The sequence below is a fragment of the Toxotes jaculatrix genome, chromosome 11 (assembly GCF_017976425.1).
Source record: "Toxotes jaculatrix isolate fToxJac2 chromosome 11, fToxJac2.pri, whole genome shotgun sequence".
Classification (NCBI taxonomy): Eukaryota; Metazoa; Chordata; class Actinopteri; family Toxotidae; genus Toxotes; species Toxotes jaculatrix.
The window spans coordinates 21,689,723-21,711,261 of record NC_054404.1 but is presented as its reverse complement, the minus strand read 5'-3'; the positions used below and the strand labels follow the sequence as shown (position 1 = coordinate 21,711,261).

At 40.9% G+C, this 21,539-nt stretch overlaps 1 protein-coding gene across 1 annotated transcript in view; it reads left to right on the top strand.

Annotated features, from left to right (window-relative positions):
* Positions 1–21,108, top strand: part of b3gat2 (beta-1,3-glucuronyltransferase 2 (glucuronosyltransferase S)) — a 38,560-nt gene extending 17,452 nt beyond the window's left edge. The window contains exons 2-4 of the mRNA XM_041050081.1: positions 2,411–2,555; positions 13,138–13,286; positions 20,827–21,108. Of these exons, the coding sequence (XP_040906015.1) occupies positions 2,411–2,555; positions 13,138–13,286; positions 20,827–20,913 (381 nt within the window). The 3' untranslated portion in view covers positions 20,914–21,108. The remainder of the gene's footprint in view (positions 1–2,410; positions 2,556–13,137; positions 13,287–20,826) is intronic.
* Positions 21,109–21,539: the final 431 nt, after the last annotated feature.

Genomic DNA, 21,539 nt, shown 5'->3' with positions numbered 1-21,539 from the left:
CCTGAGACAGACATTTCGAAACAAACACAGTGACAAACCGCTCTGCAGAACATCACAACAGTCACATCACAGGAGAATGAGTGTGCATGTTTAAGTGTGTGTTTATAGTTTTATGTGTTATATAACACTTGTGTTTTTAAATGATTTCAACATTAAAATGTGAAATCAGTTAAACTAATGTGTGGTACTGCTCCGTTTCGTGGCAGTGGTCTTGCTGCATAGTTTGCAGAGAGCTGTAGTTTGTTAAACATCTTCCCGGCGATACACAAATCACTGCCAGATGATGGATCCAGTCCTGTTTTTTTTTTTTTTCAGAACTAATTCATCCGTCTCCATCTTTTATTACTGTTTCCGAACTCCGAACTATATATGTCACACACACTTGCTCAGAACAGTGGTCTGGGCAAGTGTGTGTGAGGTATGTGTGTAAAAAATTATGTGACAGTTTGTACTCTGTGTTCACGATATAGTCCTTTACTACATCCCACTTCAATCAATATTCACTGATAAACCTGATGTTAACTCAGGTATAACATTCTACAACATGAACTTCCAGTCACACCCTTTGGCAGCCATGTTTGAAAATCTGGGGCCACAGCAGCTGTAAGAAGCTAATTACGTCTCTAAAAGTAGGATTTAGCTGTATACACAGAAGTAGATAAATTATGTTTCGGGTCATGGACCTTCATCAGACTTCAAATTCACAATGTGAAACAACAGGGAAACCAAATGTCACATCTGCATGTTAGCAATGCAATAATTGTGTCAGGTGTTTGCGGTTTGACTTTGGCATGTTGAGATTTGGTGCTGCATTTTGATTGACTGAAAACCGTGTGTCTCCGATAACATCAGTGCAGACAGTGTGTGGGATTTCTAGACATATATTCACAGGTTACCCACTTACTTAGGTAACCTAGACGAGTTGCAGCTCCGATCATGTTCATTTTACAGTGTTTTGCATTTGCTTTCCTTGCAGCTTTGCTTCTGTTATTGAGTTCTGTCAAGGCTCAACACTCATTTTGCCAGAGGCAGACATCACTTAATTAAGCTGTCAGTGGCAGATTGACAGTGCTCCCCATCACTAATACATCAACATTAAACTTCCTTCCACCTTATTGGACATACACACCACCCACTGGGCTGTCACCGCTTTTGCTTACATTTGTCAAGTTAGAAAAACATGTCAGAAGTGTCACAAAATTATTCAGCAATAATAAATTATTTTTGAGACGTAGATTATTTGCGGTATTTTTACTCTCCTACCAGCCAAGTAATGCACTCAGCTATTCTTTGCTCACAGCCAAGTCTACAACATTTTTCCTTGGTTGCCAGGACATTTGCAGTAGAACTGTAAATCCTCTCCATATATTGTGCTATATATACACTGGGTTTCCTGTGGCTTTAAAAGCCAGAACTCAGTGTGATGTCTGGGCACAGTAATGCAGCGCTGCTTACTGATTTGGTTTTGTTCTGTTGTTTTGTCATGAGCGACTGGCTGGAGGCTGTTTGGGTGAGCGATGAGGAGCAGTGTCTGAATGACTGGGCTTCGGGGTGGCCGGCGTTGGAAAATAGAATCTCACACACACACACACACACACACCTACACATAGACACACACACACATACACACATGCATCCACACATAATGTCAAGATACAGATGTCTCATACTCCAACACTAAAACTCAGTCCATTCTCTCTCCCTCCTCCCTCCACTCCATCCCCCCTTCCTTTTATCTTGCTCTCTCTCTCCGTCTTATTTCTCATTGCACTGCTTCCGGCTGTGTGCAAATTCATTCACTGCCAAAATGGAAGGCAGCTCCACGACGCACAGTTTCATTTAGTCTTCTGTTCAGTTAGCCACAGTCTCTGCATGCTGCTCTCGCATTCCCGATGAAATCACAGATCTCTAATCACTCACGCAAACTGACACACAAGGAGCTCATTTGAGAATCAGTGTCACAAGCCTGGTCACTGACTTTCTGGGGTCTTCACCTTTATTGCACCCTCTCATAGATGGATGTCTCCCTTAGGCTCAGGCATCATGTTAGGTTTGTTACAGAAGCTGCATTGTGATTGACAGGAAAACTGAACGTGGATCAGCAAGCAGCTTAGATGTCTGTCATTACTCGCCCAGCACATGCTTTTAGAGAGCGATGTTAGAGCAGCTCTGGCTCCTGCTGTTTTTAGCTAATGCAACCGTCAAATGGCTTTGGTCAGGATGCAGTTCATCTCCCAGGAGACTATGTTTAAAAAAAAAAAAAAAAACAAGTCTGCTGGACTTCGCCTTTGGTCTATCAGCCATCATTAAATTGGAAACTTCAGTTTGTACTGTACATCAGCTCTGGTGATTGCAGTTGTGTATGTCTTGTCTGAACAAACTTTTTTTTTTGCCTTCTTCCTCTTTGCAGATGCGCAGCACCCGAGGTGTGTCTGTTTGGCCAGTGGGATTTGTGGGTGGCAGAGCTTATGAGCGCCCCCTGGTGTCTGGGGGTAAAGTTGTGGGCTGGTACACCGGCTGGAGACCGGACAGACCATTCGCCACCGACATGGCAGGTATGGAGCAGTTTGCAGATGTACTGAAGCAGAGAGAGCAATGATGGCATTAGAAAATACAGAAAACATTTTTTTTTCTTTGCCCGTCTTGTTCCTCTTTGCTAAATTCTATCTAACACAGCAGGACTGTTTAAAAATTTATTTTGAATAAGCTGAAAAGGGAATGTTACATTTGGAGGTTAAAAGAGAGTCCAGCAGTAAGAGTAATAAATGTGTGTAGAAAGCTCATGGTCCTGTGGGTTTACTGTAGACTTTCCACTGTTTAGAAAACAGGAGTGAAAATGAAATTTTATGATTCCTCTTTTATGCTCTTTTTCAATGCTGTTGTGGAAACATTTAAAAATTTTATTGATCAGTTCATTGATTACAGAACTACTAAAGTCAGCTAGACTGTGTTGGCCTGCTGGCTTTCATCAGAACGGAGAAAGAACAGGAAACTATACGCAGTGCTCTTTCTTTACCTGCAGAGATCAGCCAGCTTTTCTGTTGAGCTTCACTTTTTTTTTTTTTCATGGATTAATTTGCCATAAAATGAGATCTGATCTTTCCAATTTAATGTTCTGACTGTTACTCCTCCACACGGGAGCTCCTGTGTTACTTTTCTTGATTGTTTATTCCTGAGATGAATCGCAACGTGGGATTGCAGAGTCTCGTTGAATAAAACTCTTCTGAAAAACAACAGACTGGATGGAAACAGAGCAGAAACCCAGTGGAGTGAAAATGAAAGTCTAAGGCATCAGGAAGCATACTTATAGTGTTGAGTACATATAGCATATAATAATATAACATATGACAGTGACAGGAGAAATAATAAAAAATGTATGAAACTAATCTAAGTGCCAGATTAGAGGCCAGAAGCAGCAATAGGATCCATAATGTGCCAGAGTTGTGTGTACAGGTTGAGACGGTCCTCGGCAGAAATATAAGTGTTGGCTTTCGTGACAGGCAGAAGGCAGCAGGAGCATGAAGTTGTTGCAGTGCCATCAGTTCTTAGTCACAGTAGCAGAGGTCACAGAGGATGGATGGGCCTACAAAGTGTCCAGCTGTGACAGCGGGGACAGCTGTTTACATCCCACCTCCTTCCAACAGCTAACATCAGCTTCTTCTCTAACCTTACCCAAGTCATTTTAGTTGACGAAATTCAACCAGCGCTTATAGAAACAGTTCAATGTTCATGCAATTACTTCTCAAAATTGAAGTGTAGATCGATTACACTCAGGTGTCTGTTGGCTAAGTACGGAGCTCCCTGATTGACAGTTAATCTCATTTGTTTCATTCGTGGGTTTAATTGGAACTGGTTGTGCACACTAGTGAAGAAAAGCTGGACACAGTCACATCCTGGACCTGGAGTGAGGCTGAACGGATAGAACCTGGATAAACCATTGTCCTTCAAGAACAAAAGCATAATTTGTTGCTTTTTCATTTCTGTTTTGGTGCAGATTTAAGCAAAGCTAATAATTTACAAGCTCCAGCTCCATACTTCTATATTCACGTTATTCTCAGAAAGAAAAAGCAAGATAAATTTCCAAAATAACAAACCATTGCTCTACACCTGGAAAACGAGTATGAGCATACAGTTTGAATGTTGCTGCTTGGGCAGAATCTAAAGTCTTGGATGTTGGAGCTTCAACAAACACTTGAATAAACTTCAGTAGAGACTTCTTAAAATGAGTGTATTTCCCAGAGCGCTGAACTGCTCTTGGTAGCAGATCAGAAAGTGCTCACATGAATAACTTCTGGAACATTTTTTTTAATGCTTTTTGGAAAGAACGAGAACAAGCAAATGTCATCCTGATGATTGGAGCACTGAATCACACAACACTCTCAGACAAAAATGACAAACAACTTGTTTTAGTCATTTAGTTTGTTGGCTCCATTGATTACATCATTTGGTTAATGGAAACACGCATTAAGTTTTGGTTGCTGGTTTTCTTAAAATCCAAATGGAATACCTGTTCTCTCCACACTGGTCACAAAGCAAACAAAATCCAATCACCACACAGAGAACCACATCCTTTAGGACAGAGGAAATCTAAAATCTCACCCTGCTGTACTACTGCAGTGACATAAATTCATGCGGCTGAGTTAGTGATAGAGTTTTTAGATGAAAATATCACATCTAAATTTGTCTTGTAGTTATTATCATCCTAATGGAGAGTAAAGACTGGGCAAACATCTCCATAAATCTGTTTACATCTACATATCTCCTGAGTAGAATTCCAATCAGAGGAACGATCAGCAGCGAAGCTCCCTCTGACCTGAGAGAAAATAATTCATCACACTGTCCAAATAATAACACCCTGTCAGTCACCACTCATTATCCCACCTCACCCACTCATACACCGTATTTACAATCTGCTGGACGTCTTGTTAGGAAATAATATTCCGTGTGGAAGTGTTGCCTTAGCAGATGGTTTTGCTGTGTGACGATTGCATGCTCATATCATTCAGTACACAAATATGGACACAGCCGAGGGCACTGCCGCAGAGCAAACGTGCACTCACACACTCAAACACACACACACTCGTGCACAGGTCTGCCCTTGGGATTAGTGTTAATTAAACCACAGTAACAAGAGTGATCCTCTGTTTTTCTCTCCTTCACCTTTCCTGCTCCACCACGGCCAAGATCTCATCCCTGCATCCTCTATCCCAACCATCCTGTTCCACCTAATCTCACTCTCACACACAAACACACAGTGTAATTATCAGCCTCACTTTTACACTGCTCTGTATAATTACACTGTCAATTTGCAACCCTAAGATTTACAGCCGTGGCTATATTACCAAGCATTTTTTGCTTTATAATCTCCAAGAACAACAATGGCTGCGCCGAGCGAACGACCCCAAACTTTATTCACTCTTAAATTATTATTCATTGGATTTACAATAGGGTGTCTGCAGAGTGCTGAGTGAGTGCTAGTGCGTGTCCTAATAGTATTGTGTTATACAGCTCTGTATTGTTAGCAGACCACGAAAGCCGCCCGTCTACTGCTCTGTCTCATTAAGCCAGACACAAAAGAGCCTGGACAATGGTGGTGTGGAGTACTATTCACCTCACTGTGTGTGTCTGTAATTATGCACCTGTGCACGCACACACAATTAGAAATCATGCATTTGTTGGAAACACGCAAGCACACAACTGCTGGCACTTGAATGATTATGAGAACGCAAGATGTGTGTTTCAGGGCATGGACACGCACATATGCACACATGCGACTTTCCAAAAGAGCACATTAGACACATCTCTGCAAGACGGGGCAAGCGAATGAATCTACACACGGAGCGGACACAAAAACACAAGGTGCATCCACACACAGACAGACACACCAATACAAAGATTGTGCGTTTGTTGAAGTGGTACTTGTGCCTTGGGAGTGTTTCCTGAGATGGGGACATGAAAGTGTTTAACCCCCAGTAACCCAAGTGTTTATACTCAGCTCCTGAGGTGCTGAGATGAGAGGAGCAGAGAGGAGGTTAGAGACAATGTGCAGGAGCAGTAAGAGGCAAAGCACAGACCCTTCCTCCTGCTCGGGAGTGTTGTAGAATGAGCTGAACTGAACACCAACGGCTAAATAAAATGTGCAATGTGCCAAATGTTGTAGATCCTTGGACGCAAGTGTGCATTTCAGACAGATCTGAGCTGTTTATTGTAACAATAATATACATTTAATGTGGTTTAGCTCTGCTCATGCGATGCTCTGGTTGACACAGATCGTCCTCGAGCTCACACCCTCCTCCCGACAGAGATGTACAACATTTGGTGCACATGTAGCAGTGAGGATGCAGGGCTCAGCACTGGTGTTTGCAGATACACAGTGAGCTCAGTTTGTGTGTAGAAGGTTCAGTTATTTTTATGTGACAAAAGCATGAAACTACCACACACACAACATGAGGCCTTACACAATATTATAACAGGCAGCTTTTGTCCAACTCCAGGTTCAAAAACGAAACCTTGAAACACAAATTTCTATAAAAGAACAAGATCCAGAGATAGTGAAGTTGGATCTGTAATAATCTGAGCTTCCCTCATTTTATTTCATTTTGCTTGAAGGCTTTAAGAGGACGAAGAAGTAGTATTAAAGTGGATGGAGCAGGAATGTGGGTAAATTCATCTGCACTGATCTATGTGTGAATATAATTGATTCTTACAGTATCTGTATCACAGCAGTTTCATACACTGTGAAAAATCTTCTCCTTCAGATCAATAAATCCCTGCAGCCATGCGAAGGCAGCATGACTGATATATTGATAAATCTGCAGCCTCAGATTGGAGAGCGTGGAGTCATAATGCACGGCTGTCCTCTGTGCTTACCTTGATTAAATTATGTGCAAATAACTAAAATAACTACACACACCAGAACTCAGTATTGTGTGTGTTTCTGCAGTAGATGTCAGAGTACAGTGGTTTATCAATCCCATGAGTCACTGCCTCCTTTCCAACTTTTTAAAGCAATGTAGCATTTCATGTTTTATTCTTACAAATGCAAAATAATGGTGCAAACATTGCTGTGTTACGAGTGAATTTATGAATCACCACACCCTCCGATTTATATTCCACCTCACCATGCTCTTTGGCACTCTGCACTGCTGCACCTACATGAGCCAAAATAGCAGGTGTGCCTGGAGACAGCCACACAGTCCGTGCACCAAAGACCTTCCACTTTGGGCTTTCTGTTGCGCTGCAGGATTAAAAAGGGGCGTCTGTGTTTAGGAGAGCGGATACACAAGTTTTCTGAAGTGGATCTAACTGGAATCACTGTTGTGTCATATAAACTGATGATAGAGGTTACCTGGTTAATTTGCTTTTATGATTTGGTTTATGGTTTTAATGTTACGGTGTTGTGGCTGCAGATTGTGCTTATATCTGTTTTTGCCCAGGAGGTAAAATCTTTTATATTTCATATCAGGCTCCGAACAGAGAATGATTCATGGGCAGAGATGAGAGGACAAAGAATTAATAAAAGGGAGGAAATAAAAATCAAAATTGTCTGCGTCCTTGCATGCAAACCTAGTGGACGACAGTGTGATCACATGGTTCCCTCAGCTTCAGGTCACATTACAATAAAGTAAATCAATAAAGCACAAATGGCCGAGCCAACCATTGATTTCTCCATCACCTCTGACTTATTTATTCCTCTTTCAGCCTCTTTTCTCCCACATCTGTTTTCTCTTTATTGTTCTGTGCTTGAGATTTTTGATGTTAATTTGTATTATAATGCAACAAAGCTGTGAAATTGTTATATTTCAGGACTCAAACCCTCACCCATTCAATTCAAAAGGGTTTATTTCCATTCTTTTAATGTGCACATTAAATGTAAAAATCTTAACCCATTATATTTTGGTATGTGAACAGCTAGAAATTCTGGACTGGTGAAGAAAATCAACCCCAAAAACAGGAAATCCAGCCGTTACTTTTTGAAATCATTTTTTGACATAACTTGTCATCAAAGCTGATCAAAGGGAAAATTTCATAGTCCAGGTGTTGGAGAGTAATACTGTATATGTGAGAATGCCTTTTGTCCAGAGGGAGTTGCATGAAGTCTGAAAAATGTCCTCGAGTGATGTCTTTGACACTAGTTTGAAAAAAAAAAAAAAAATCTGAGGTGTGCAGTTAGAAAGAAATGAGCTTTACCAGAACTCTGTAGCTTCTCATCTTAGCTTGAGGCTAGAGACTCGAGGCTACATTAGCCGGTGGCCATTGTGAGTCTGACATTGTTATGGGAGTGCAATGCTACATCACTGAAGTACTGTTTTTAATGGCGACCAACAAGTGACTAACTTCGCCATCATTAGGCCACTAATGCCCCATAAACAGTTCCAGTTACTGAGGAACTCCTGGATCTGAACTACATACAATATGAGGCTCCAGTAGTCAGAGTTACTCAGACACAGTGGATATTTTTCAAAGTTACATGTTTGTTACCATCACTGCAACTCAGCATAGAAACACAAACATAAAAAGGTGTTTTCATAGTAAAGACAGTGTAACTTTGGAAGATATCCATTCGATGTGACTGTCTCAAACTGCTGAAGTCTCTTAGTAACTTCAGATAAACCTATATTCTGCTTGATGTTTCAGTGTTCACATTAGTACCTGACTACAGTTCGAAGACAGACCTGAAAAACTGTGAATCTATCGCTGTAAAAACAGCGAGTCTGCAAGTGACCAGACATTTGGATTCAGTGAGTTTTACCCCAGGGCAGGGACTTCCTCTGGCACCAGGACGTATGGCTGAAGAGCTACATTTAGACTTTGGTGCCTCCTGTCAAACTCCCATAGTTGTTATGGGCCCCTGGAAACAGGCTGTAAACAGGCAATAAGCTCACCCAGTTTGTACAGAAAAAATCCAGGCATGCAGAAGACAGCTGTAAAACATCTACTCTCACTTCTTGATAACTTATGGCCTGCTGAGGGCTGAAGTGATGATGAGCAACAGGGAAATAGTTTGTCTCCAAAAAGGGTGACTTAGCATTCAATAGCTACATCCAGTCATATGGGTCAGTTAGAGTGGGACAGCAGGAATAAAGTGGGACAGAGTTAGTGCGGAGTCTGGACAATAGCCTCTTGGGTAAACATGGCTCAGAGAAGCTCTGATCTCCATATCACAGGGGCTGGCTGCAGGGTAGGAGATGTCTATCTTGTAATTGCTCTCATATCTGCACCACCTGAGCTGCATTTATCTCTGTGATTAGCCTGCAGTATCACACACAGAGCAGTAATACACCTGATAGCAGTGCAACCTAACAACTGTATAGGTGTTACATCAGGGTCTGTGTGTGGTTTTGTGTAGGTATAAGTCAGTGTGTGGTGGTAAAAGCTTTTTTATGGCCTTTGAGTAAACACTAATGTCTCAGAGGCATTTTTTTATTTTACCCTGAAATACCATGGCATGGAAAATTGTCAAATTTAAATATAGTAGTAAAGCACAGTGAGTTCTGAATGAATCTTCAAAATAGCTCTCAGTCTCAGGCTAGTGTTTGTGTCTGTAGCTGGTGCAGGATGAAGGGACATGGTGTGTTTGTGACAGCTGACCTGTCCTAAAATCCAGCAAATTTAAACCTATAGAAGAGCGACCGGCCGAATCCATCTGCATGTCTGCAGTTTCTCTGTCTGTGTGACCCACGCTGACGCTCACAGCGGTCTGCTGGCCTCATGTTTGGTACCTCAGGATAGCTGCAGCCCAGAAAATGCTGATAAGTCAGAAGGAGAGGGAAAAGAGAAGAGTCAAGAACGGTGAATTACTGGAGGTTAGGTCCCACACTAATGCACTGATTTCCAAGGCGTGCCACCCACTAACAATTTGCATAAATAAATATTCGGTAATTATGGTGAGACCTTGAGCATGGAGGATCACAGCAATTTCTGAAAATATCCTCCTGTCATGCTCCAAACTAGAAACTAACTTGAGCATCCCTCAGAGTCTCGCTTAAAACACAACTGCACCAACTCATTTAAACTGCTCTGATTGGACATTTAAGGACTGTACCAGTGTTTCAGCCCATTTACTGCAAATTACATTACATTACATTACACCATAAAGTTTAGATTTTTCACTGTTTTTCTCACCTGTCACTTAGCCACTGATTTCAGGTTGTATATATATTCACTTAACATGTAACTGAGATTAGAGCACTGAGTCACTTACACTTTTCTTGTGAAAGGTAAAAGCATAGATCATTTTTGAAAGGCTTTTTCTGCCGTGATGCATTCAAGCTCCGACATCTGAGACTTTGGCCAAACAGCAACGTTTAAAATGCAACAAACCACATCTGTGTGTGCTCCTGCTTATCTGTCAGGTTTAAAGGAATCGTCTGACATTTTGGAAATTACCCAGGTTCACTTTTTTTTTTTTTTTTCTGAGAGTGAGATGAAGATCGATACCAATCTCATATCTGTGCATTAAGCACACTGCTGGAGCCCAGAGGAGATTAGCTTCAGTTAACAAATTGTCTGGAAGCAGGAGGAAACAGCTAGGTTGGATAGCCTGGATAGCTTATGTACACTGAAATAATGTACAAATGACAGTTTGTGGCTTTAGAGGAAGTTAGTCTGCACTTCCACACCTAAAACCACAAATTGTCGCTTTTACATATTTGTGTTTTGATTAAACCTGTGTATGGATTAAACCAAAACAGAAACAGAGTAATTGGTGAGCTTTACAGGTGTTGGATGTTTGGACAGAGCCAGGCTGCCTGTTTCCTCCTACTTCCTGTCTTTATGCTAAACTAAGGTAATCACCTCCTGGCTCCACCTCCTGACCTGATGCACAGACAGGAGTGTGGTGTTGATCTTTTCATCTAACTTCCAGCAGCAACGCTCATGAATACAATGCTGTATTGAACTGGTTTTCCTATGTTTTATTTAGTAGATTGACTGAATGAGTTTTTGACATCATATAACTCAAAAATATGAATACATAGTGTTTTACATTAGTAATATATTCATATTGTAAGAAGTTGTAAGAAGTTTAAAATGGACTCCAGGGTGTTATAGTGTCCCCAACTTTGTCTCCCTGGTAATTAACTTCAACTTAAATTGATGTGAATGTAGGTCTCTTCCTCAATTCCTATTTCTGTCTCCTGACTCAGCAGGAAGGCTGAGAGAGTTACTCAGCAGGCAGAGCGAAGGTGCTGATGGGATTTGTTTTCAGCCCAGTGGGGGTGTCCTGAAGCTGCAGTGTGGGGTCTTAAAGAGAAATAACAGAGGACTAAAAATCATACATTCCATGTTACCTCAGGAAAGTCCAACTAACATTTGTGAACAGAAAGAGCTGGTTTATGAGCTCACCACTTTCATTTCAGTGTAAGCCATACATCCATCCACACACCATACAGCCACACTGGTAATGTAGCATCAGGCAGTCCACCACTTTGGTTCACACTGAACTATTGGATGAAACTATTGAATGAGTTTCCAGAACAATTGATATTTGTGTTCCCCCGGGGTTGAATTGTAATGATTTTAGCGATCAGCTGACATTTCATCTGGTGCAATCAACTCACAGATCAAAATTTCAAATGACCCAATACATTGGTTACATTTTCATCATGTAACTCTAAGAATGCTAACATGCTAAACTCTCCCTGCTGACAAATAATATTGTCAATGTGAGACTATTAACATCTTGATGTTAGTATTTAGCTAAAAGCCTCAACTGAGCATGGCTGAAGAAACTTCGTCATTCATGCTCAGTGTAAGGGGGCTGAGGAGAGTCCAGCCACAAATACCTACGATGTCTGTTTGAGGAGTTCAGCCTCAAATTCACCTGCTGAAATCAGCACTGCATTTCAAGATGGATCACAGTTCTCGCAGTCCCCATGGCATCACTGCAGCCTCTGTAGCCCCAGCATCTGGTTACGTGTTTGAAGAGGTGCACATCAGCTACAGCACAGCGTAACCCCGTAATACATAACCATAAATAAAGCTTGCTGTAATCTTGTTATTCAATTACTTTTTTTGAAACGCCAGGCCCAACGTTCTCTATTTCCACGCCAGAAATGATTATTTGCCTCCTGCTGAGGCCTCCTGAAGGGGTAGAGCAGCTCTGCAACTCTCTGAGCTCTCTGCTATCTAGTGATAAACATGTGCTATGAAGATGTACAGGTATTTCTCAGTAGCATCACATGAAAAAAAAAAAAGACTGAACCAAAAATGCAACACAGGTCAGTCATATTAAGGCCAGTTACCACAGTCCTCAGTTTCAACAGCTACAGTCAATAAAAATGCAAAATGACTTAGTGTGGCATTAACAAACACAGATGGACTGATCATCAGACAGGGTGAGCGTTCAGAAACACTTCATATCTAAAGCTAAACATGGGCTTACATTCTTTATGGCTCCATCTCTGAGCAGTTTGTTCTGTCAGTAAAGGATCAGCTAGTTGTGTGTCACCTCCAGACCTCTTCCCTCTGGGTCATACAGCACATCAGATGTGTGAAACACGTGCTCTCCACACACATGTTGATGGGTTCAAGGTTAAGTGCAGTGGATGGTTAGCTTTAGCTTTTGTGTTTAGTTTGTTGCCTTTTATTAGTATCTTAACTACATAAAGTGAACTTGTAGATGATTTTCATCATTAATTGCAGCCATAGAAATTATGGAAAATGTTTCTAACACTTGCCTATAATCAGAATTACTTTTCAGCCTTCAGGCATGTGTGTGGTTGTAAGACGGCAGCTTTTTGCTTTTAAACTAATTATAAAGCGTCAGATAACCAGTTTTTTTTCCAATTTCCAATTTTTTCCAATCAGATTGATTAAACCTGGTTGCAGGCAAACCGTTAATCCTCACCTACAACACACTGCAATCATGAACATTTTGACTTGCCTCTGACTCTCTCACGCTTTCCTTCTCATCTATAGTACAATTATCACAGGAGAATGGCAGGCCCCTGTGGTAAATGAATTTCATATCAGCCATATCATAGTCATTAAACACACTAATGCACTCTATCATCTTCTGCTGTGACTATAATAGGCTCATAATATGCTTTTAATTCATGCTGGCTAACCTTCTCACCCTTCCCCTGTCTTTGTTCTACCGCTTCCTTCTTGTCTTCCTCCCTGTCTCTCACTCAGGCTTTGCGGTGAACCTCCAGGTGATTCTGGCGAACCCGAGGGCGATGTTCAAGCGGCGCGGCTCCCAGCCCGGGATGCAGGAGTCCGACTTCCTCAAGCAAATCACCAAGGTCACCGAGCTGGAGCCCAAGGCCAACAACTGCACTCGGGTCAGTAACCAGGCACCGCTGTCACCTCGGCAACAGATTGAAAGTCCTGTTGACTATGTAATAAGGCCAGTCAAGGACCTCATTTGCTCCTCATGGCCTCATGCTCAAGGATGTTTACCATTTATGCTCTATGATGCAGCGTATTCATTTCTATTAGACATGTAAACAAATTCCTTACTCTGATATGAAGGGAAAACATGCTCTGAAAAGAAGTTGGAATTTACATGAACAGAATACATGCAAATGTGCATTTTGGTCAATCGACAAAGTACGTCCCACCAAACCTATGCCTCTGTTCTATATTCAGATATTCAGATAGCTTTTTAACAGTGTTTAACAGATTAGTTGTGCAGTGCAGTGTTATTTTTACCTCATTGTGAAGCCTGGCACCTTGTGTGGCTTGACAGTAGATGGGATATTAATGAGCTGAAGTGAGGGACAGCCTTAAATCTGCATGCAAAATAGCATAATAATAAGAGAGTGTTTCAGATTTTTAATCACTAGCTTTTTCTACACACTTCAAATGAACTTCATTTTCACCTGGGCCATTACAGGCACAACCTTCATTCACAAAAAAATTCTAATTTTGTTCAAGGTGCAATGAGCTGTTTTTTTTTTTTTTGTCAATAGCTTTCTCTTTTTCTGTCATAGAAAGTTCAGACCAACTCTACAATCATTTGAACCTCCTCACATTACACACACAAGCTCCAGCTTCTAATGATTCTATTCAAACCCAGACACGCACCACTGTCATGTCCCCCCCATGACCACATGTCAAACACAGCTGTCACAGTTTGGTCAGATCATTGCTTCAGTGTTTCTCTCACCTTCTGACTTGTTTTAGTCATTTTCCATCATTTTAATTCCTAGATATTCAATTTTGCACTTGCACAGAAAGCAGTGACACTGACTTTAGGCCAAGATGAAGGCTTAGAGGTGTTTCTACTCATAGTTTGTTGGCTTTTCCCATAAAGAGAAACACACATAGTGGAAAATGTTTTGCCTTTTGACCATTAACAGTTAAAGGAACACTGTCAAAATATGATGCTCTATTTTGTGAGCAGCTAAACATATGATTAATAGAAATGACCGTGGCAAATGAGTTACACTGAAAATGAAGCAGTCTAGATCATTCCTAACAACTTTGAGTTTAAGTTTCAGTATCAATCCAAATTTATGTGACAAACTGAGACAAACGCTGATAGTAGCTTTGCTTTACACCCATATTAAGAAGGGCAGGATTGATCGGTGAGATAAAAAGTATATTACCACATTGCATTGACCTGCGTATTGGAGGTGAATGACACAGACTAGGGTTTAATAAAAGCCGGATTTATCAATCTTAATCTAGCACTTGCATGTGTGTTTGTGCGTGTCAGGGGCCGACATCAAACTGCAGCCATAATAATGGCCACCATCACAGCAGCAGCTAAACATGGGGCATCTCTCCCCACTACTGACAGCATGAGTCATGCTTTAAGCTGGTGGCACGAGCTAAACTTAGACACACACAGCTTGAATTGGATAGAAATGGCGTTATAGCGCTATCAATTCTAGTTGTGTGCTTAGACAGCTGAGATCGATGCAGCTCATCCCAAATTACCACAGTCCCTGTTGGCACTTGGTTTTATGAAGCCACTCATCCTCTTGACAACCATCATAGAGCCACCTTAAAGGACGTTTTGTGAGAAATGGATTCTATTACCTTTTTACCTTTCAAGGAATGCGTGAGCTAAAAGTGTCAAAACCCCAGCTGTTCCAACAAGAACCAAATCTGCAGGTGGAATTCATCTACAGACTTGTTTTTGTTTGTTTGTTTGATTGATTTTCAAGCTATATTGACATTTCATAATGCTTTTCAGTTCAGGTGATACTGGTGATGGTGATGTTTGTCTATCATATCCTGATAATCCAGATGAATTGTCGTTTCATTTCATGTCATTATCTAGTGTGACATCATTTTCTGACTGGGATTATTTTGTCCTAACCAGTTTGCGGTGACTCATGTATCCATCTCATTGTCATTTTCAGTGGACATGGACATGTTTCCACTTCAGTTGAAGAAATATGCAATTTTTCATTTTGTGGACATTTTTCTCTGTCGCTGTTTTTTGCCAAATACGTCACAGATTACTGGAAACAACGCTCTGAAATTTGGTTTGAGTATTTTTGATTCATAGAGGATTGTCCTGGAGGATGAGGTAAATCAAACTACTTTAATTTTAGCTTTAGGATGCAGATTCTGCCATGAAACCTGGAGAGAACATGCATGTTTCCAAGCAGATGAGCCTCACAGATGATTGGGGTGTGGATGTTCCCTCCCACTGAATGGGGAATATCCACTTTAACATTTTATAAGTGTCATCAGTGGACTACTCTCGGGTATCCCAGTTTTTCATGTTAGACTGCATGCTTCGCCTGGAATCAACAAAATCTAATCAATGTAAAATCTAAATTTACTGGCTCACCATATGTGTTCAGGTCACATCATTGTACTGTAAGTCCCTCGTGGGTTGTGGGTAAATGCTTCCTGCAGGGAATAGGATAAAGACCCCTGGAGTTGCTGGATCATCATTTACAGCTGGCTGCTGCTGCTGCTGCTGCAGACAGCTCTGTGTTGAAACTATCATCATCATTATCAGCCCCATTACACTAATGGAGGTGCCCTGCCGCTGATATTAATACAGGCCATTAGCAGCCTGTGACATCATCAGTCATCACCCGGCACTGTGCAGACAGGAGGACGCAATTTCAGCATTTATCACGTCACTGTTACAAAAGCAACAGGATGTGACATCATCATCATCATTCACGAAGCCTATGTTGCGCAGTCAGAGGATGTGACGTGATCCATGAAACACTGATCATAATCCAGGCAGTGAGATTTGATATCATGACAACGTAACACACAAGTTCACTCAGCTCAGTGAGGTAGAGGCAGAAAATATGATGCCATCACGTAATGTGCTTAAAGATGAAATCATCACTGACTGATCTGAGTGCAAAGAAAGTGAAGTCATTAATTATTAATTATAATAATTAATTATCATAATTATTCTTTTCTACAATGAATAAAAAGCAATAGAATATAATACAACTGGAAACACCATCACACCATATATATGTGATATATATGTAAAAAAAGTAATAAGGTATAAATGAATATATATATATATATATATATATATATATATATATATATATATATATATAAGTGGAATAACTTAGCTGTGTGAGGAGTATTATTACATGCAGCGAATCAATGAGACGTTTCTTCAAATCCAAACTAAAAAGCTTCACAACTCTCAGGAATAACTCCAGGAAAACCTCTTTAACATCCCCTGTGTAGCTGAGGTGACATTTCATTAAGTCAAAACGTCCATCAGGAGCAGGGACGTTAGGTGCTTGTGACAAACTGGAAATTGGAAGAGGAATCATATGATAAGAAATGTCAAGTAGATCAGATAAGAATAAAATATTATCATCATTATTACTCACAAGTTATCTTCAGCAATCTAATATTAATGTATTAATGTAAAGACAGTACATTACATAAGTCAGTTCAACCAACATCATCAATTATTGTACAGTTCCTTGTGTTATTGATCAGTGCAGCTAAATCCTGACAGAACTGTAAACAGCTGAGCTTCTACACTTTGTACTTGATGGATTTCAGCAATTCTTAAACATCAGTAATAATCTCAGTCACCTCTGGCTGAGTTTGGCCGGTCTGAACAGCTGTGATTGAAATGATTTCATATCGATGGCCTCTCCAGCAGCTGTGACACACCCTAACTCCAGGCTCTATCCGCTTTTGAGGAAGGTATCTAGGATCAGATCACAGAACCTGAATCCCGACCTTGACAATAGAGGCCAGAAATGCTCATCTGATGGCCGGGTCAGTATCTGGAGACGACTGACAGGAGCTGTAATGTAGTTAGAGCGGGAGAGTAATGGCAACAGACAGCAGTGACAGGGCAAGAAAGGAGGGGGGAGGCAGGAACAGATGGAGACAGATGATAGCACAGGAGGAAAAGGAGATGGAGAAGAGAGGAGGAGAGTAAAAGCCCATATAGAGAAAAGGGGATAGGTAGATGGATTGATTGAAGGTGGAGATTAAAAAAGAAGACAGACAGAATGACACAGAGGAAAGAAAAGGGACACAGGGAGGTCTGCTGCCATGGACTGAAAGATTATATCACCGTCTATTTCATTTGCATTGGTTCTCAGGTTTCTACAAAACTTAATTTTTTATTTTATTAATGTGGCTAAATGCATTTCTGACCACTATTAGTGATGGTTATTAGGTCTGGTTTGGGTGATGTGATCCTTAGTGCATCTTGAGTGCATTTACAAAAGGGTTAGATGCTTTCTGCTCTGTCTGACCCATTATAGGCTAATTCTTTGTTTGTTACAGACTGAAAGTTTGCTCATGGAAACAGAACAAAAGAAAAAAAAATGATCGTGCTCAGAAAAACAAGATCTAGAATTCCATAACAACTGGGAAATCTCCATCTGCTGAGGAAGACTGTGTGATATGATCAAAAGATCCACAGCTGCTACTAATGGACCCAGCACTGTGACTGGTTTTGTTTAACTGGGACTGAGTTTGGGGCTTTTGGACATAATTTCTATCAGGATCTGTCGTTTCTTCACAATAATCAGGTTCAAACACATAATCAGTTCAGATTAATCCAACAAAAAACATGACATGGTTCTGTGTGGACAGGTGACTTCAGACTTGTAGTCATGGTATGTTACTGTAGGTTTTCTCTTCTGTAGTTCTGGATCGAAAATGATTTCACACTATTCTTCTCAGGCGGTTTGTTGTCACGATATTTCGTTCAGCACCACCCAGCCAGCCCCGGGTTGGGGAAACATATTTGGAGGAGAAGCTGAAAGCTAACAGTCATTATCCAGACTGTTCACTGTAAACATCCATCCCAGGTTACAGACTGGTTCAACACTTGCTGTAGTTTTGCACAGTTTTCTTGTCCAATTAGATTTAATTAAATAATAATTTAATAGCAATAATAATAATAATAATACAAAAAATCTTAAAAATGAATTCTGATTATCTATATTAAATATACGTTTTGATTATGTTATTACTAAAGCTATGAACATGAGACCCAGGTTGCAGCTACTCTGGGATTTAAATGCTTGTTATTTGAAGGTAACAGTGTAAGCTGTTGCTACCAAATCATCCCTCCACTGTGCTTCTACAAATTTCTCCTCCTGATGGGGAGAAACACAGCTGCCCTTTCTCTCATGTTATTAAGAAAGAAAAGCTCTAACCTGGTAAAGCTTTTTGTCTCCAAGTTGCCTGAGGGAGGCAGAGAAGGAAAGAGCAGGAGAGAGAGAGGACTGAGAGGAAGAAACCAGTGCAAAGCCATGAGAGAAAAAGTGGATGTGATGAGTGGGGAAAATAGAGCGAAAACTGGGAAAGAGGTGTGTGCGAGTCCGAGGGAACTGGGAGGCCACTCTGACTGACTGACTGCGTAAATTGGTGCGTGAGAGCACACGCGCACGTGCACGGACACGCACACGTGCGGTACCACTTTCCCCACAGCTCTGCAGTGATGCTTTAGTAGCTGCTACATTAGCCTTGTTAGATATGCAAAGCGGGCCAATTAGCTGCACAGTGTGCAGGAAGTGACATGTTCCACCTGAAGAAGCCCAGAAACAACGGCAGTGTTCACAGCCAGCAATAAATCATGCATCTGTGTGTGTGTGTGTGTTTTGCTTTGGACACCAAAATGTCACAAACCTGAATTATAGGCTCATTAGCTATGAGCTAAAAAAAAAAAAAAAAAATTCTCACTGCAAATAACCTCACTTGAATCTCGGGGGAATTAAATTTGTCCCTCTCTCCAGGAAAATATCAATCTTTGCATCCACTGCAACATTTTCTCACCAATGTATTGCTGTGAAATTGGCTGCAAACACAAAACAAACAGCTGCAGAGAGTTGCGTGCTGCTTTTGATTTGATCCGTTTCAGGAGGTGTCAGACTGTTCCTTGCGTGTGGAGTCCCTCCTGGCAGACTGGTGAGCATCAAATTCAACAGCAGGAGGATACAATACAATCTCTGCTTGGCAGATATTTCAGAGCATCATCAAGGAATGAAGCCCTGACTTCAAAAACTGTTTCCAAAGAGCGAAATACAGCTACACACCAGCTTTAAGACAGACAAGAACACTGGCGTTTCATTAAAAACCAGTCAGTGTTGTTCACCTCTAACGATATGAAGGTTCCCCACATATTCAGCTTCAGGACTGTTGGTTAAAGTCTGAGGCTCGTCTTAAAGGATCATTCTAGTTTGTTACAGTTTGTGTCTTATTTTCTTACTTTAGCTCAATCTAATCCAGGAACCAGGTCAGGCTGTGTCTAGCTGTATTGTGGCAGGTCTCAGATCTGTATGTGTAATACCAAGGCTAACTGGTGGAGCATCATGCTTGCGGTGGTGTTTTCTCTGTTTGATCTGGTTCATGTCGGCCACATTTTTAGCTTGGGTCTGATTACTGCCTGGTCTATTCACTCAGGTCATTGGGTCGTTGTCAAATCAGATTTCTTTTATTTTGAAAATCAATTTATGCATGTCATGTTGGATTTAATAAAGGCCCTGGGGTCAAGTCCAAAACTTTGTTTCTGTGAAGACCTCTATTAGTAGCCTGTAGTCCAACGAGGCAAGACACACAAGCAGTCTCAGAAAGTCTCAGTTATTACCCCTCACTGTGCAGGTGAACTGTGCGTGCTCAACTACGGCAAGTACAGCAGGTCAAAGTTACAACCAGGAAGTTGGTGTGTGAACTGAACATTTTTTACTTTGTGTAATCATTTGACTGCTTTTGTCCCTTTCACCACTGGATTACTGGACAGCAATAAAGGTATCCAGTGGAGTTATTTCACTAAAGTTTAGTGTGTCTATATATATATATTCTGTTAAGAACTTTTTTTTTTCTTTCTTGCCTTTCTCTGGCAAATTGCTGTGTTTCTTGACAGCACCAGCTGTCCATCAGCTGAATAGTGTGAAACCATCTGCAGGAGCGTGAGATCGCTGGTGAGATTCGATACAAACAGGACGAGAATGTGAACCTAAAAAGACTCCCTCTGTTCTGCTACTGTTCAAAAACCTGCACTGGGTAACTTTAACTTGACTGAGTGATTGACTATTATCATTACTGGAAGCAAAGATGGAGAATACTATATGAAAAAAATGAATCTAACTTGTTATGAACCAGACTTATCCTTTAATCAACTGCTAACAGGATTTTCTAAAAGCTTCTTCAGACATTTTTCTACACTGACACACAGAAAAAAAAATTCTTGGGCTCAAAATATCAGGTATCAGCAGCTGAAATACAAAAACCTATCACTTCAAGTCTTATATGGTTTTAAATGGTATCAGTGAAGCTCTGCCATCCACCTGCATCTGTGCTATACTTATCCGAGCAGCCCGTTCAGTCTTTTTTTTTTTAAGTGACTAGCTTTTCCACTGTCAGCAGATTTTCTCATTGTCCCTCCTCTTTTTTTTTCAGGTGTTGGTTTGGCACACTCGCACAGAGAAACCGCACCTCGCAAATGAGCCCAAACATCGAAAGGACACTGTGGTCATTGAGGTGTAAGGGGGAAGAGCTGAGCCGAGGCTCCGAAAGCAGAAGCTGATTGTGGCTGCCCATTATCTCTTGGCTGGGGCTAAAGACAGCACCCTGCTTTCGCTCCTTATCGGGTTAATACAATCTGTTCGCGACGGACACAGACTCCGAGGAGCTGCATGATTCAAGACTTCTGGCTGTCTGTCAAACGTGCTTTGTGAGAACTGGCCGACACTGAATATGTTCATTTTTACAAACTGGGATGACTTGGACTGTTCATTTTCTCCATCCATGGCTTCGCCGATGTAAAAAAAAAAAAACTGAAACTGAAGTAGAAATGTTAAAAAAAAAAAAAAAAAAAGCCATGTGAATCATTTTCATTAATGTCGTTTTTCAACATTAATACATCATTGTCAAAATTAACTGTTACTGTGATATAATGATTATAAACAGGGCTTGTGGTTCAGCATATATCTTATGACAGTGGTGTTGTAATGCCGGTATTTGTCAAAGTTAAAGGAATTTCTGACATTTTGGGAAATTTGCTACATTTCTGTGGGTGACATGAAAACACTGGTTTTAATTTAATGTGCGTCAGATCCAGAGCTGGAGTCAGGAAGTAGTTAGCATAAAGCTAGAGAAGTAGAAAGACAGGA